Here is a 17,177-nt window from a genome sequence, read left to right on the forward strand (position 1 = left end):
GGTTTTTCAAAGTAGCGACGTTTATTAAAGTAATTCTTGTTTTGAAGATTTGTCTTTTCACAGTTGATAGTGGTAATGCCAATTGCAAGGGCGCCAATGCCAAATACAGAAGCAAAAATGCATTTCGATACCGGTGATTTTTGGTTAAGGAATTTAGTGTACATTTTTGTCTGAACATCATTTATTTTTATTAAACAAAATAAGAACGGAGAAAAATTAAACTTGGAATTTCGAAAAAGTAAGAATCTACCGAAAATAAGCTTTGATAAACCCTGAATTTCCAGGAAAAAAATTAAGCTTAAAAAAACACCCTCCGAATTTCACAATAAATAAAATCCGAAAACACGCAATCCTCTAGGGGCTTTGCAGCACGACGTCGGCTCCAATTATACATTTTTTTACAACCGAGCAAGGCTGTACAGTGGTGCTGCTCTATCGTAGGTTATAGAAAGTTGTGCTATCTCTAGCTTACTTAGTTTTGTATATGTGTTTTCTTGCGTTGACGGCGGACGCCACCGCTGCCGGCAGTTTAGAACTGTGTGCACAGCACCATTACCGTAAAGCCAAAAAGCCTCACATGAGCAAAGTCAATCACCGCAGAAACAAGGTGAGGGATGTAGTACTTGGAGAGTCGTTATACCTTGGCGTTCAACATTGTGTGACAAGCAAAGCAGCTTACCATTTCTAAGTATCCACGCGTACCCAATGGAATACAGATAAAGCTTGTTAACAGCGAGGGTTTTGTTGTTGGGTGTTTCCATGTCAGTTGAAACAGTGATGGTCCTGGTCATATTTTGTATCTTTTTGTAAAATATATACTATATGAAAGATGTCCTTGCGAGAAGCACTGAGCTATACATACAGGGTGTATCACTAAACGCGGGCCAAATCGTTCCTGTGAAAAGTATGCATCGCACAGTAAAATGATTGATGTTATATTTGTTTCTGCCGAAGGGCAAAGTTGCAAAAACAGAAGTGTTTGATTTAATTCGTAATAATTATAAACCAAATTGGTAATTTAGTTTATAATTATTAAATTTAAAGGTACCATTTCAGTTACAAACGTGGTCGGAATAACTAAAAACTACAAAATCCACTAAGATTATAGAGGTGTGAAGCATGCGCAGCCTTTTACGGCGCTCCCTAAAACACTCTAAATTTAAACGTGTTTTGAAAAAAAAAAAGGGGGGGGGGGTGTCTTAGAAGGGCAACGCAAGGAAACACGAATGTAACGTTAAACTAGGAAAACCATCACTTTTTACACCATATGATAGAGCAGCACCGCTGGGCAGCCTTTGTCGCTTCCAGAAAATGTCCCTTTGGAGCCGACGTCGTGCGGTAAAGCCTCTATAACGAAGACAAGCTAGCTCAATTTGAGTGAAGGTTTGTTGTTTTTTAGAAGGTCATATGTTAGTCAATGTTTTGCCATCACAAGTTAGTTTAAGTCAGTGTAAATGGTTAAAGAGAGCTTAACAAACATAAAAAGTGGAGTTTTTTTTAATATTGACTTGGAATTTTGTTGTATTTAGCGAAGTGAGTTGTCTTTCTGCATTAAAAATAAAACTACAATAATGGATGAGCATAGTTCTCTTGTATATTCATAAAACGCATTTAAATGTGATAATTTTTATATATTTTCCTTCGTATAATTTGGAGTGATTCATAGGTAAATAATTTGTGAATGTGTATTTAAAACGTTTTTATTTCACGTGTTTCGTAAATGTTTTGCATAGAAATGTTTAATTGTGATTTTTAATATCTTCTGTACATTTCGTATACCCTGCATAAAAGGAGAAGAAAGAAATTATTACTACGTGCATGCTTCGGTGTGAAATTGACGGCTGTACAAATTACCATAACGGAACCTTGGAAATCGCCACGCCTCGAGCTTCGAAATTTTATATCTCCGGAAGAACTTTAGCTAAGGCGTTCGCATATAGCTGAATGCACCACCCAAAAATATGACTTTAACTTATATGTTTTTACATAAATGAATGAAAAAAAAAGACTTTGACCATTATCGCACGATCTGACGTGGAAACACCCTATAGTATAAGCTTTTTCAGGAGAGCTAGAGCTATACTTGGAAATTACATGCGCAGACTGTAAATGGCTCATGTAGCCTGTAATTGCATGGTCTCTTTCCCTGGAATATTTTTACCACTAGAGTATGTCACTTATGCGAATATTTCCCAAATTAGGTCACGACCCCAAGGTCAGCTATGCGGCTCGAAAGCGAAAAAGGTGACCTTGGCTTCTATGCGATAGCCTTCATTCGAGCAAAGTACAGACCGCAGCTCAACCTCGAGCCGGAACTGAGATCGGCCGTGTCGAAACCCCCCCCCCCCCCCCCCCCTTCTTTTGGAGAAAACGTACTCTAACAAACTAGCTCAGTTCAGTTATTAGAAACAGGCATATTTGCTGGCATGTTTTTTTTTCTCTTTTTGTGATGGTCTCTTGCTTAGCTGATTCACACTGACTATATTAACTCTCAGATAAAGTTTCTGTGACTACATGTGTATCACTCTTCATGCACTGAAATTAAAAAGCTTGTGGCGTCGCGAAGAAAGGGGAAGGCGGGAAGGGGGGAGGGGGTTCTTTTGTTCATATGACAGAAAATCAAGATTGAATCTTGTTAAATATGCGTTGTAAAACAGCAATCTTTGTTGCAGAGTAAAACAACTTTTACTCCGCATTACGCACAATTTCAATTCTTCTTAAGCTTACATGTTAATGTATGTATGAATCTGAGGTAATTAACCATATCCATGCCCAAATATTGGCCGAGTAGCACCCATGCGAGGACGAAGTCACAACACTCAACTGACACGGTTTAAGGTATAATTGAGGCCATATAAACAAAATACGATATTTTCTATTCATATCTTTAGATAAACCTCAATCATGCCTGGTCACCAATAAAACGTAAGCACCAACCCGACAGTGCCCCGACGGGAAATGGGCTTCGCGCAGGTCCCGGCGGGGCACTGTCGGAAATGGGCTTCGCGCGGTACGTGGCACGTCGCGCGACCTTAAAAACGTCTGGGTGAATAAGAACGGTTCGTCGAGCTCCTGTCTGCTGCACCATCTCACGCCCTTTGTCAGAAATGGTAGCGAATCTTCGACACACTTGCTCCGTGGCGAGGCGGTGTCACTCAGACAGCTCTCTTCTTGCATCGTGCTTCCTTTTCTCCTACGAGGGAGGCGAAACGGGAGCTGCGCGTTTTACCCACGGGGTGCAGGACCGCTGGTGGAAAGATGCGCGATGACAGGAAACCGAAACCTAGAAACGCGTCCATATTGAGCGTTTTATTGGGAACGCAGTAAAATGCTGCGCGTGCCTTCTTGATTTCTAAAATAGTTGGTTTAGTAGTTTTCAATGCTCCTCAGCAAATTTCTCGTTGAAATTATCCCATTAAAGTTACTAATTAAAATGTTCATTACTCGAACGTGATTAATAAAATATTTATACCGGACGTTAGTAATTTTGTGAAATGGGCCCTTTATTTATTTATTTATTTCAAAATACTGCGACCTTACAGAAGGTCATTGCAGGAGTGGAAAAGAATATGTACATTGCACACCAGTACAACACGAAAATGTTCAAAGTACGCACCCTATTAAAAATAAGAAATACATTGCCAACGGTTAAAAATGGGTTAAAAAGCAACACTTACCAGCAATAACCTATTGCACTTTTAATATATATTTACCAAGTTCAAGTCAACGAATAGCTCCATCGATGCTGTTCCAAGTATCGATGGTCCTCGAAAAAAAAAAAAAACAATATTTAAAACTATTGATGAGACATGTATACGGTACAATGTTTAGAGGATGCAAGCTACGATTACTTGATGGAGTAATGAAAGCAATATAATTTTCATGAATAACTACACAGTTCTTATTTACTATTTTGTGTATCATCTTTAGTCGTTCTACAACATGTCTCGAACATAAGGCTTGAAGTCCAATGTGTGGCATTGACGATGTAGGAGAAAATGTACGATATTATCGATTAACAATAACTCTGGTTGCCTTAGCTTGTATTGCGTCAAGCAGCTGGATATCTCCCTTTAAATACGAGTCCCATTACACACACCCATATTCTAAAATCAGTCTAATTAACACGGTTATTTTAACTTCTCTAGTTGAAGGTTTTAAAGTCCTTTTAACATAACCCAGTCTTAAGAAAGCGCGAGATCAGATAGAATTAATGTGCCTGTCCCGTTTAAGACTTGGAGTAAACAAATTTCCCAAATACTTTTACTCACACATCTCGCGCAGAATTGTTTTACTTATACCGTAACTAAGAACAGACGGTGTCTTCTTGTTAGTGAACGTCATGAACACAGATTTTAAAAGTAAATTTCCATGCACCATTTCTGGCTACAATTAACAAATGATAAATGAGTCATTTAGCGTGGCGTGATCATCTACGGAACTGATTTCGTGGTATAAAGCGCATTCATCAGCATAAAGGCGAATCTTAGCAGGACTGTGGTCACCGACGTCATTAATATAAAGCAAAAACAAAGGTTGTTCAAAAACCGAACCCTGCGGGACACTAGAGCCAACCGAGACGTTGCTAGAATAAACATCCCCATATGAAACAAACTGAGATGTATGTTTTAGGTAATTAGTGATCCAATTATTTGTGATGTGTTTTTTTATTAGCATTTTCTGTTTTTGAAGAAGCTTAGAATGTGACACGTTATCGAAATCCTTTGAATAGTCAATCAAGATGGAATCTAGTTGCCCTCTTTTATCTAAGGGAAAAGCAATGTCGCTGGTATATTCTAGTAGGTCGCTAGAGGTAGAGTAGACAGAAGGAAAGCCATGTGGTTGAAGACAGAGAATCGAATTAGCCTCGAGGAACTGAGATATATGTTTATGGACCATGTGTTCAAGAAGCTTGAAAGAACATGATGTCAATGGAATTTGTCTAAAGTTAGTAACCAATCACTTCGTACGAGATTTAAACGGGGGAATAATTTTAGCTGATTTCCACAGTCGAGGCAAGGTTGCACTGGAAATAGATTTTTCAAAAGTTACAGGTAAATAATTTGAAGTCTAAAGTGAATACCGGTGAAGTAAAGAATTGGGGATCCCTTCATGGCCAGGGATCTTCTTAAATTTGAGGTTTAGGAGTAGATTAAGAACACCATACACAGTAATGTTAACATCCGAAAATGCCGAGGATTACCGTCTCAGCAGAAATCTGGAACGTAATCAATATCGCAACTAAATACCGATTTAAAGTATCCGTTAAAACAATTATCAATCACTGCTGCTTCACTAACAGATTCACCCTGAATAATAACACTGCGACCCATTACATTTTGGAAGGATAGACCTCCAGAATTTGGCATGATTTTATGTCCTACATTCAGACAGAGTTACGCTAAAATACTTGGTTTTAGCTGCTAACAATGTTTCCTTTAAAGTCGTGTTGAGGGCCTCAAACAAAGCGTTATCATCCGAGGCTACATTGCGTTACGTAGAACGTTTCCTTTGTGTTTTCCGCATGAACTGTAAGACCTTTTCTCGTAATCCAGGGGAGCGAAGGATTTTTTTTTTATTTGTAACATGTACAAAATTGTTAATACATTTATCTACGAGAAAGTTGAAATGACTAAGCACGCATCCACATCTGCGTATATACTCATAGCACAAAAGTTATTGAAACAAAAACTAAATTTATCAATTATAGCTACACCCTCAGCCCTGTTGAAATCAAAGACCGTAACAATTTCAGGGTTTATATGATTGGTACTAAGTTCGAGGCTAACTAAAACTGCCTTGTGATCGGAAATTGCTTCACTCGCTTCGCTATTGTAACCTAGGCTTGTAATGTTGTGGCTAAGAAAAGCAGAGACCAATACGATATTAACCTTTCTCTCCGTGTGATGCATATTTTTGGCATAAATGCTTTGGCTCATGTTTTGATAAACACCTTGTCCAACACCTTGCTTCGTTTACGCTTTCGCTTTCAGTGGATGACAGCTGCCTTCCGGATACGGGCATGACTCCGAGCATGGACACCGGCGACTGCCTCAACATGACGGAACTCCCGAAGGAGGGACTGCCCTTAAAACCGGCGCCTGCGAAGGAGCTTCAAGAGTATGTCACCAACGGATAGGCACAGGACAGACCCAGGGACAAATACTCGAATTTCGAGAATGCGTAAAAAACAAAAGAAAAATATACAACAACCTCGCAGCTTTTTAGAGTGCATTTCTTGCCCCCGCTTTTGCGAAGAAAATAACATTTTGGAGAGGGAGATGCTGGCGTGCCTTGCGTTTGGTAGCCCATGCTGTTGCGTTTTCTTCAACGCAACGCTTTACCCATCATTTTGTTTTTGTGCCACTGGGCACACGTGCAGAGCGAGATCCATCTTCCCATCATCAAGCTCGTCACTCTCGGCAGAAAATAAAATTGAGTGTTTATGTAGTTCAAATGGCATTCATCATCCCTGATGCCTTTGCAGAAACAGTACTTTCTTAACCTTGCGCTGGCCTTTCTTGACGCCCGTGATACCGCCTAGAACTTCCAGTAGAGGTCAAAATACATCTTTCGTCATGCACGCATATGCGATTCCTTTTTTACCATGATGAATACCCAACAGCCCTTCTTCCCCCTTTCCCCAAGAACAAAGTTTGAGTAAACGCTCTATGTTTCCAGTTGCTTCTGATAGCTTACTTGCTAGAAAACAAGAAAAAAAAAAACAAGAAAAAAAAAAACAATATTGTTGCCAAAATTGCTGTGCATATTGTCCTTGGAATGTGAGAGAATTTTGAACCGTCTTCTATTGCATTGCCGCGGGACAGGTCTTACCGGTGCTGTGGCTCTTTTTTGCGCGTTGCCCGCACCATGAACCCGTGAGGTAAGGCCGCTGAATGGGACCATGCAAAGTTCTGTAGGATCTATCCTCCATTCACCCCTAAGCTGAGAGGAGCTACGCTTTCGCCGGACCAATCAACAGCCTACCTTTCATCACCTGACCTAGCTCTCCCAGCTCTCCTCGCGAGGATGTGGGCGAGAGCGTGATCACGTGGCCAAAGATCGAGGTATGGTTGGTCCAACGCTCTCGTAGCTTCCACCGCAGTCTCAGCTTAGGGGTGAACGGAGAATACCGTTATGCTGACCAAGTTTTATTAAAGTTGCCAGAAGCTCGAGTAGCTAGCTAGTTGTCGGAAACCCTGGCAAAATATATTTTACTCCAGTTCCTACAAGAGCAACAAACAAGATTCACCGCTCGCAGAAACAATTAAGCCAACACTGAAATATGTGGCCCTGGATAAAGTGCAAAGCCAAACAAAAATTATTTGAGAAAAAGAAAAAAAAAAATGATTCGCCTTTTTTTATTACCGGGATCACGAACTCAAAACTATATTTTTCTATTCAATGCGCGAAGTAGCCATAAATTGGTCATTCCACTCTAAACGTCCCAGACGTTGCGCTCGACCATTTCGGATGTAAAAAAACTAAAATTCGTGGCTTTTTACTTTAAGGCTCTTAACCTTTCCTAATATATTTTTGCCGATCTTTTCTTTTATGGCGTGAGCGCAGTTTAAATTTTTTTTTTTCAATGGGCATAGAAAAGGGCATCTAACAATAATTGAGTAAAATCAGATTTTTTAAAATGATTCATAAATTTGTTATGGAATTCCAGCGGCTTTTAGCTTGCTGTGTGTTGATAATTAGCGGTTTTTGATGTTAAAAGTTTTGTTAAATATTCAACAAATGCAGAAAAATAGCTAATTTCTCAATTTGTTTTTTTGTTTTATTATTCCTTTGCTCCTTGCAATTATAACGCTTACTATTGGAAGCCCTGTAGATGTATTAGAAATGAAAAAAAAAAAAAAGGTCTCAAGCCATACAGCAAGATACTTAGCAGCAAAAACAAATTATGAAAAAGTCCGTTTTGCTGCCTAACGGCCTTTTATTATACCCTGAGGTGGTCCAAGTAGATATACAAAAAACAACGACTTTAGAAGAATAGTTTATTGCCTTTCATGACACGTGATGCAACTTGTCAATAGATTTATTTTTCTCAGAGACCAGAGGTAACCATTTTTACAACCCCTTATTCAAGTGAGATTTCGTGGTGCGCTTCCTGAGTTTATTGTTTCGTCAAGCGAGAACGTATGGCGTGCCTGTGTGCGAGGCTATATGGAAGACGTTCTTGGTGCTTAAAGGCCCGTTCACACTCTCGCGACTGAGTGAAACCGAGAGAGACCAGACCGGTTTTTAAGCCTCTTGCGATGTCCTAGGACCAGCTCCGCTGCAGCGCATCCCGTTTTAAGACGTGGCAATAGGCTTAAAAACCGGTCTGGTCCTCCTTGGTCGTACTCGGTCGTATATATGTGAACGGCGCTTAATGGTTTTTAGTCACGCTCTTCTCACTCAAATACTTGTCTTGTGTCGAGCAAGCGGCTAACGAAGTATTTAATTGATTCGCTTTTTTCAATTATTCTGTGTCATTTTTTGTACAGTGCAGGCCCGGGGTGGGATATCTTAATGCGAGTAGAGCGAAAAGTGGTGTTCCCTAACGCGAATACTTTTTTTTCTTCTTTAAGTTGCATAGTGAAACACTTCCAGTTAAAGCCTGGTTAGTTGAAGAAGGTATTCCAGTGGCTTTGTCTCACAACTGCATACTGTGCAGGAACCAGGGAACGGTTGATCACGTTTTAGTAGAGTGTTGGGACGCGGTCTTCTTTTTGGGCGTCCTGCAAGGGTCCCTTTAGAAAAGACTTCCCATTAACGCCCCATGCCATACGTTTTTGAGCGGTAGAAAATGATCCTACTGCTGGGCCTGCACAACATATGGCCTGCCGCAAGTCTGTGCGCCACGCGGATATCGATGTCCGCCCCGTGCATAAGTATTCTGTTGAGCACATGCATGCTTCCTGAAGAAATTCTATAAGGACCAGCAATCTACACCTGAGTGGCTGTCACTTCATGAGGTGTTGTCTACCTTCAAAGACTTGTGCCATGTTCGACATTAGCCAAGACGGCTGGTGTCTTTTAGTGTTTCATCGCGATTGTGTGTCACTGCCTTGTGTCATCGTCCTAATCCAAAAAAAGAAAGCCGCGTGCGTGGCGGGGTTGGCAACGCATGCGGCTCTCACGCAGAGGAATGGGGTTCGAATGCCGCTCGTCCCGAATCCTTATTTTATTAATTCTGTACTCTTCTTAAAATATGCCTTAGCTGGGCAATCGATCGATTAACCTTCTGATTAATCGATTAAGGCTTTTATCGCGATCAATGCTTTAACAGATTAATCGGTTTTTTAATTAATACCCAACAAGTGTTCAATAATTGGACGCACGCACGGCTCTCTCCTGGACGACCTGCCCACGCACGGAGGCCTCTATTCTGGACGACCACGAGCTTCTTGCCCATACTCCATCGCGCATGCGCGGCGCCGGTGGCGTACGCTAGGGACGCTCCAGCTTGTTTGGAAACATAAGTTGGTCTATACTTACCGAGAATATCAAGACAAAAAATGAGGGGGGAGGGGATGCCCGACGTTTCTGCCATCGGTACCGCCACAGGTGCCAATGGCGGCAAAACGTGGGCATGCCCAACTTGAACTACGTGTGCAACTCCCAAAACGGCACTTTCTGCTGATATTGAGAATATTTACTGAACGATCTCAATATTTGACATGAGGGATCGGCTAAATTTGTTATCGAATAATTGAGAATTGCAATTTTAATCGTGAGCAAGAAATTTTAGGCTTGCTAAACTTTATTGCTAACATTCAATTCAGCCTGTATGTTGAGAAGGACGTTTTAAGTGGGGTGAAAAGTTTTATGCAGAGTATTGAATTTGAGTGTGAATTCGAAACACACTCACCAGAATGTCGTATCTGTTCTGAAATTCGGTGTCTGTAGAAGGCTCATGCTGGCTATGTGTCCCGATTCCTTGTCCAACAAGATTTTCTATGAAAATGTGCAAGTTTTTTTGTTACATCTGGTATAATTGAAATGCCCAATCTTTCATGAGCTTGCTCAAAACGTTGGGGGGATCGGTGGCCGAGTGGGCTAAAGCGCACACCCAGCTCGACGTAGCGAAAGTTCGCGCTACAGAACCCAGAGATCCTGGGTTCGAGCCCACCCCTCCCGTTTCGATCTGGACGAGCATCGTACCGGCGTGCGGTCGTGTATCACTGCTGCGTGAGCACGTTACACACACCAGGTTAGCAGTCGTACTGCACTCGCGAAATTGCTCATCTACAGTGTAAACCAGTGTCGCCCCATCCTGGCAGACCGACTTTATGCTGTGTAAACACTATAAACGCCCTATTTGACTTTTTTTTGCTTAAGATTATCGAAATGCTAATATTTCACTTAACGTCTTATTTCACTTTTTTTTTGCTCAAGATGTATCGAAATGGTAATATTTCCAGTAGGCCCACGGAGAAAGTAAGGCATGCTCAATTTGGTACGCACTGCAGTACCCCATACCGTAAGGAAATTATAAAATCACCCCGAACGAATAAAGGTTCCCGGGACGACCCATTTGGGCTCCACAAGTAGGCCCGCTGTGAGTCTCCTGTGATAGGTCCACGTGGGCTGCTCAAGTAGGCCCCCTGTGTGTCCCCTATGGGAAGCCCATGTGGGCTGCACAAGTAGGCCCGCTGTGAATCTCCTGTGATAGGTCCACGTGGGCTGCTCAAATAGGCCCCTTGTGCATCCCCTGTGGGAAGCCCATGTGGGCTGCCCAAGTAGGGCCGCTGCGAGTCTCCTGTGATAGGTTCATGTGCGCTGCTCAAGTAGGCCCCCTGTGTGTCCCCTATGGGAAGCCCACGTGGGCTGCACAAGTATGCCCGCTGTGGGTCTCGTGTGATAGGTCCACGTGGGCTGCTCAAGTAGGCCACCATGTGTGTCCCCTGTGGGAAGCCCATGTGGGCCGCACAAGTAGGCCCGCTGTGAATCTCCTGTGATAGGTCCACGTGGGCTGCTCAAGTAGGCCCCGTGTGTGTCCCCTGTGGGAAGCCCATGTGGGCTGCACAAGAAGGCCCGCTGTGGGTCTCCTATGATAGGTCCACGTGGGCTGCTCAAGTAGGCCCCCTGTGTGTCCCTTGTGGGAAGCCCATGTGGGCTGCCCAAGTAGGTCCGCTGTGAGTCTCCTGTGATAGGTTCATGTGGGCTGCTCAAGTAGGCCTCCTGTGCGTCCCCTGTGGGAAGCCCATGTGGGCTGCCCAAGTAGGGCCGCTGTGAGTCTCCTGTGATAGGTCCACGTGCGCTGCTCAAGTAGGACCCCTGTGTGTCCCCTGTGGGAAGCCCATGTGGGCTGCCCAAGAAGGCCCACTGTGAGTCTGCTGTGATAGGTCCACGTGGGCTGCTCAAGTAGGCCCCCTGTGCGTCCCTTATGGGAAGCCCATGTGGGCTGCCCAAGTAGGGCCGCTGTGAGTCTCCTGCATGCGATAGGTTCACGTGCGCTGCCCAAGTAGGCCCCCTGTGTGTCCCCTATGAGAAGCCCATGTGGGCTGCCCAAGTAGGCCCACTGAGGGTCTCCTGTGATAGGTCCACGTGGGCTGCTCAAGTAGGCCCCCATGTGTGTCACCTGTGGGAAGCCCATGTGGGCTGCACAAGTAGGCCCGCTGTGAATCTCCTGTGATAGGCCCACGTGGGCTGCTCAAGTAGGCCCCGTGTGTGTCCCCTGTGGGAAGCCCATGTGGGCTGCACAATTAGGCCAGCTGTGAGTCTCCTGTGATAGGTCCACGTGGGAAGCCCATGTGGGCTGCCCAAGTAGGGCCGCTGTGAGTCTCCTGTGATACGTCCACGTGCGCTGCTCAAGTAGGCCCCCTGTGTGTCCCCCGTGGGAAACCCGTGTGGGCTGCCCAAGTAGGCCCGCTGTGAGTCTCCTGTGATAGCTCCACGTGCGCTGCTCAAGTACGCCCCCTGTGTGTCCCCTGTGGGAAGCCCATGTGGGCTGCCCAAGTAGGGCTGCTGTGAGTCTCCTGTGATAGGTCCACGTGCGCTGCTCCAGTACGCTCCTGCGTGTCCCCGGTGGGAAGCCCATGTGGGCTGCCCAAGTAGGCCCGCTGTGAGTCTCCTGTGATAGGTCCAAGTAGGCTGCTCAAGTAGGCCCCGTGTGTGTCCCCTATGGGAAGCCCATGTGGGTTGCACAAGTAGGCCCGCTGTGGGTCTCCTATGATAGGTCCACGTAGGCAGCTCAAGTAGGCCCCCTGTGGGTCCCCTGTGGGAACCCCATGTGGGCTGCCCAAGTAGGCCTGCTGTGGGTCTCCTGTGATAGGCCCACGTTGGCTGCTCAAGTACGCCCCCTGTGTGTCCCCTGTGGGAAACCCATGTGGGCTGCACAAGTAGGCCCGCTGTGCGTCTCCTATGATAGGTTCACGTAGGCTGGTCAAGTAAGCCCCCTCTCTGTCCCCTGTCGGAATCCCATGTGGGCTGCTCACTAGGCCCCCTGTGGGTCCCCTGTGGGAAGCCCATGAGGGCTGCACAAATAAGCCCGCTGTGGGTCTCCTGTGATGGGTCCACGTGGGCTGTTCAAGTAGGCCCCCTGTGTCTCCTATGGGAAGCCCATGTGGGTGGCACAAGTAGGCCCGCTGTGAGTCTCCTGTGATAGGTCCACGTGGGCTGCTCAAGTAGGCCCCCTGTGGATCCCCTGTGGGAAGCTTATGTGGGCTGCACAAGTAGGCCCGCTGTAAGCCTCCTGTTATAGGTCCACATGGGCTGCTCAAGTAGGCCCCCTGTGTGTTCCCTGTGGGAGGCCCATGTGGGCTGCACAAGTAGGCAAACTGTGGGTTTCTTGTGATAGGTCTACGTGGGCTGCTCAAGTAGGCCCCCTGCGTGTCCCCTGTGGGAAGCCCAAGTGGGCTGCACAAGTAGGCCTGCTGTGAGTCTCCTGTGATAGGTCCACGTGGGCTGCTCAAGTAGGCCCCCTGTGGGAAGCCCATGTGGACTGCAGAAGTAAGTACGCTGTGGGTCTCCTATGATAGGTCCTCGTAGGCTGCTCAAGTAGGCCCCCTGTGGGTACCCTGTGAAAACCCCATGTGGGCTGCACAAGTAGGCAAACTGTGGGTTTCTTGTGATAGGTCCACGTGGGCTGCTCTAGTAAGCCCCCTGTGTGTCCCCTTGGGAAGCCCATGTGGGCTGCGCAAGTAGGCCTGCTGTGAGTCTCCTGTGATAGGTTCACGTGGGCTGCTCAAGTAGGCCCCCTGTGGGAAGCCCATGTGGACTGCAGAAGTAGGCACGCTGTGGGTCTCATATGATAGGTCCTCGTAGGCTGCTCAAGTAGGCCCCCTGTGTGTTCCCTGTGGGAAGCCCATGTGGGCTGTACAAGTAGGCAAACTGTGGGTTTCTTGTGATAGGTCCACGTGGGCTGCTCAAGTAGGCCCCCTGCGTGTCCCCTGTGGGAAGCCCATGTGGGCTTCACAAGTAGGCCTGCTGTGAGTCTCCTGTGATAGGTCCACGTGGGCTGCTCAAGTAGGCGCCCTGTGGGAAGCCCGTGTGGACTGCAGAAGTAGGCAGGCTGTGGGTCTCCTATGATAGGTCCTCGTAGGCTGCTCAAGTAGGCCCCCTGTGGGTCCCCTGTGGAAACCCCATGTGGGCTGCGCAAGTAGGCCCGCTGTGGGTCTCCTGTGATAGGTCCACGTGGGCTGCTCAAGTAGACCCCCTGTGGGTCCCCTGAGGGAAGCCCATGTGTGCTGCCCAAGTAGGCCCGCTGTGAGTCTCCTGTGATAGGTTCACGTGGGCTGCTCAAGTAGGTACCCTGGGTCCCCTGTAGGAAGCCCATGTGGGCTGCCCAGTAGGCCCGCTGTGGGTCTCCTGTCACGTTCATGTGGGCTGCTCAATTAGGCCCTCTGTGGGTCCCCTGTGAGAAGCCTACGTGGACTGCCCAAGTAGGCCCGCTCTGGGTCTTCTGTGATAGGTCCACATGGGCTGCTCAAGTAGGCCCCCTCGGGGCCTACTTGAGCAGCCCATATGGGCTCCTGTAAGATGCCCATATGGACTGCCCAAGTAGGCCCGCTGTGGGTCTTCTGTGATAGGTCCTCGTACACTGCTCAAGTAGGCCCCCTGTGGGTCCCCTGTGGGAACCCCATGTAGGCTGCCCAAATGGGCCCGCAGTGGGACTCCTGTGATAGGCCCACATGGGCTGCTCAAGTAGACCCCCTGTGGGTCCCCCGTGGGAAGCCCATGTGTGCTGCCCAAGTAGGCCCGCTGTGGGTTTCTTGTGATAGGTCCACGTGGGCTGCTGAAGTAAGACCCCTGTGGGTCCCCTGTGGGAAGCCCATGTGGGCTGCCCATCTAGGCCCGCTGTGGGACTCCTGTGCTAGCTCCACTTGGGCTTCTCAAGTAGAACCCTTGTGGGTCCCCTATGGGGAGCCCTTGTGGGCTGCCCAAGTAGGCCCGCTGTGGGTCTCTTGTGATAGGTTCACGTGGGCTGCTCAAGAAGGCCGCTGTGGGTCCCCTGTGGGAAGCCCATGTGGGCTGCCCAAGTAGGCCCGCTCTGGTTCTCTCTGATAGGTCCACGTCGGCTGCTCATGTAGGCCCCTGTGGGTCTCCTATGGGAAGTCCATGTGGGCTGACCAGTCGGCCCGCTCTATGTCCTCTGTGATAAGCCCACGTGGGCTGCCCAAGTAGGCTCCCTGTGGGTCCCACGTCGGAAGCTTAGAGGCTACACAAGTAGGCCCCCTGTAGGACCTACGAGTGAAGTACGTGTGGGCCGCCCAAGTAGAGGCCACTTCGACAGAAGCCTAGGTGGGCTGCCCAGGTAGGCCCCCTGTTGGCCTTAAGAGGGGGTCCATGTGGGCTGCCCAAGGAGGCCCCCCGTGGGTATCGCGAGGGCAACACGCGTAGGTTTCCCCATTAGGCCCCCGTAGGTCCCACGCGAGAAGCCGAGGTGGTCTGCCCATCTCAAATCGCTGTGGGTCCTTCGATTGAAGCCCGGTGGGCAGCCCAAGTGGGGCCGACTTGGGCCCGAGTTGCAAATCCGAAGTGGGACCCACGTGAGCTGCTCACGTAGGATCCCCGTGGACCCCCGTTTTGGAGCCCGCTTTGTGCTACTTGGGTCCCGAATAGCCGCCATAACTTTAGTTGAAAAGAGGCAGACGGCAGCGCCCGATCGTGCCGTCTTGTGCTCTGCAAGTGCAGTTCCATCGAGGTTCGAACACTTGCAGAAAGACTTAAGTTCCCTCGGTGCATTGACCACAAAAGTGATGACGTCACAACGTGGCGCTTCGCTCCAGGGTCGTTTTAATGGACAAATTTATAGGGTCTCGACGTGAGGTAAGAAATTGTGTAATGAAAAAGTAAAAAAAAAAGAATTAAGGCTCCAACCCACGCTGTGGAGGTGGTTGGACATCGAAGCTGTGGAATCACCTGCAACAATTGCCCACTGCACTATAGACCCTTTTTATGGCAACCGCCACCAGGTGTTTGCCGCTGCTGCTGCCATACAGCCATAGAGTGCGACTAGAACCATGAATGAGGTGTGCTTACCGTGTGGAATGTCCCTTCCCATTGCTGGACCTGTCGCGACCTGATCTGAATGTTCCTATAGTTACCACTCACTTAGAAACATGCAGCGGGATATCTGAAGCCATGTTCAAAAAGAAAGGAGAAGGTGTTAGAGTAGAATAGAAATTCCCGACTTGGCCAAAAGGGAAAACAGAGCAGTCAATCTTTCAGGGAGACTAGACCCTCGGAGACTGACATAACAATGATGTTCACTTCAATTAGTCAAAAACTCGAAATTTTCACAAATTTAAAAGTAACGGTAGAGGGTATCGAGCAATCTATAAAGATGATGTCGCATTACTACGACGAGGTCATGTCCCAAGTGGCAACTCCAAATGCTGACATAAAAGATTTAAAAGCACGGGTCACGAAACTTGAGGAGAGCAAAAATGATGTTTCCCAGTTGAAAGACGGACTGAATGACCTCGAGTGGAGGAGCAGGCGCTAAAATCTGGAATTTCATGGGCATTCCGTTAACTAATAATGAAGACTTGCTCGAGAAGATAAACGACGTAGCAGCTAAGATCGGTGTACCAGATCTTACGTCGCCGGAGGTGGTGTCAGCACACCGGCTCCCTCCGAAACTTGGAAAGGTTCCAGCAGTCATTGTTCGCTTCGCAAAACAGCAAACTTGAGATCAATGGCTCGACAGTAAGAATGAACTAAGAAAACAGCGGTGTGAGATCTACATCCAAGAAAACATGACCCGGCAAAACAGGAAGCTGCTTCGCGCTGCGAAAGACTGGGCGAGTGCCAACCGATTCAAGTATGCATGGCATAAAACCGGAAAGATTCTTGTGTGCGAAAAAGATGGAGATCGACCTTTTGTTGTTGAGAATGTGGATGACCTTGCAAAGATTCGATAATTCAACTTTCTTGTTTGTGTAATATGTTACTTCAGGTCATCTTGCGAGATGGCGACTGCCAACATTTTATTGCCGCGAGAACTTAAAGTAATTTGGGCGCTAAATGCGCGTCCTCACTGAAATGTTTTCATCTAAACACAAGATCTGCCAAAGATAAATCTGCTGATTTGGAGTTTTTTTTTTGGATGAGATGGATGTCTCTTTCGACGTAATCATGCTATCGGAAACTTGGTATAAATCTGACAGTAATGCTTTCAAACTTCCTGATTACAATACCCATTCTGTAAATCGGCCATCTCAGCGCGGTGGTGGTGTTGCCATGTTAATTCATAAATTAATGAGCTACGAACTTTTATCTGAGTATTTTCGCTCTAACGATGACTATGAGGTACTGTCAATAAAAATAGATAAACATGTTGTGTCTGTATTTTATCGTCCCCCAGATGGAAAATTTGTGAATTTTTGGATGGCTTTTTTGTGTTTATAGAAGAAAAACAGTACAACTTAATTTGGGGAGGGGCTCTTAATATTGGCATGTTAAGCGATAGTAGTGAAAAATATTACAACGCTTTTTCAGGTAAACTGGTGCGTGAACGTTTTACATCAACCGACACGTATTACTACCACGCCAGAAATGTTGATTGATTTATTGATTTCCAATTTTGAGCTGTGTAAAACAAAATCAGGTGTGATAGCTTGTGATATCAGTGACCACTTTGACACTTTCTTTTGTTTAGATGAAAATATCTTTACTGTACCAGAAAGAGTATATTTTACACAACATTGAAGATAGAAATGTTGTCCTAGGCATTTTCA

At 46.5% G+C, this 17,177-nt stretch overlaps 1 protein-coding gene across 1 annotated transcript in view; it reads left to right on the top strand.

Moving 5' to 3' along the window:
* LOC8024741 (phosphatidylinositol phosphatase PTPRQ) overlaps positions 1–6,202 on the top strand; it is a 138,517-nt gene extending 132,315 nt beyond the window's left edge. The window contains exon 22 of the mRNA XM_029977549.3: positions 5,994–6,202. Coding sequence (XP_029833409.3) covers positions 5,994–6,139 — 146 coding nt within the window. The 3' untranslated portion in view covers positions 6,140–6,202. The remainder of the gene's footprint in view (positions 1–5,993) is intronic.
* Positions 6,203–17,177: the final 10,975 nt, after the last annotated feature.

The sequence above is a fragment of the Ixodes scapularis genome, unplaced genomic scaffold, assembly GCF_016920785.2.
Source record: "Ixodes scapularis isolate PalLabHiFi unplaced genomic scaffold, ASM1692078v2 PGA_scaffold9__187_contigs__length_104089568, whole genome shotgun sequence".
Classification (NCBI taxonomy): domain Eukaryota; kingdom Metazoa; phylum Arthropoda; class Arachnida; order Ixodida; family Ixodidae; genus Ixodes; species Ixodes scapularis.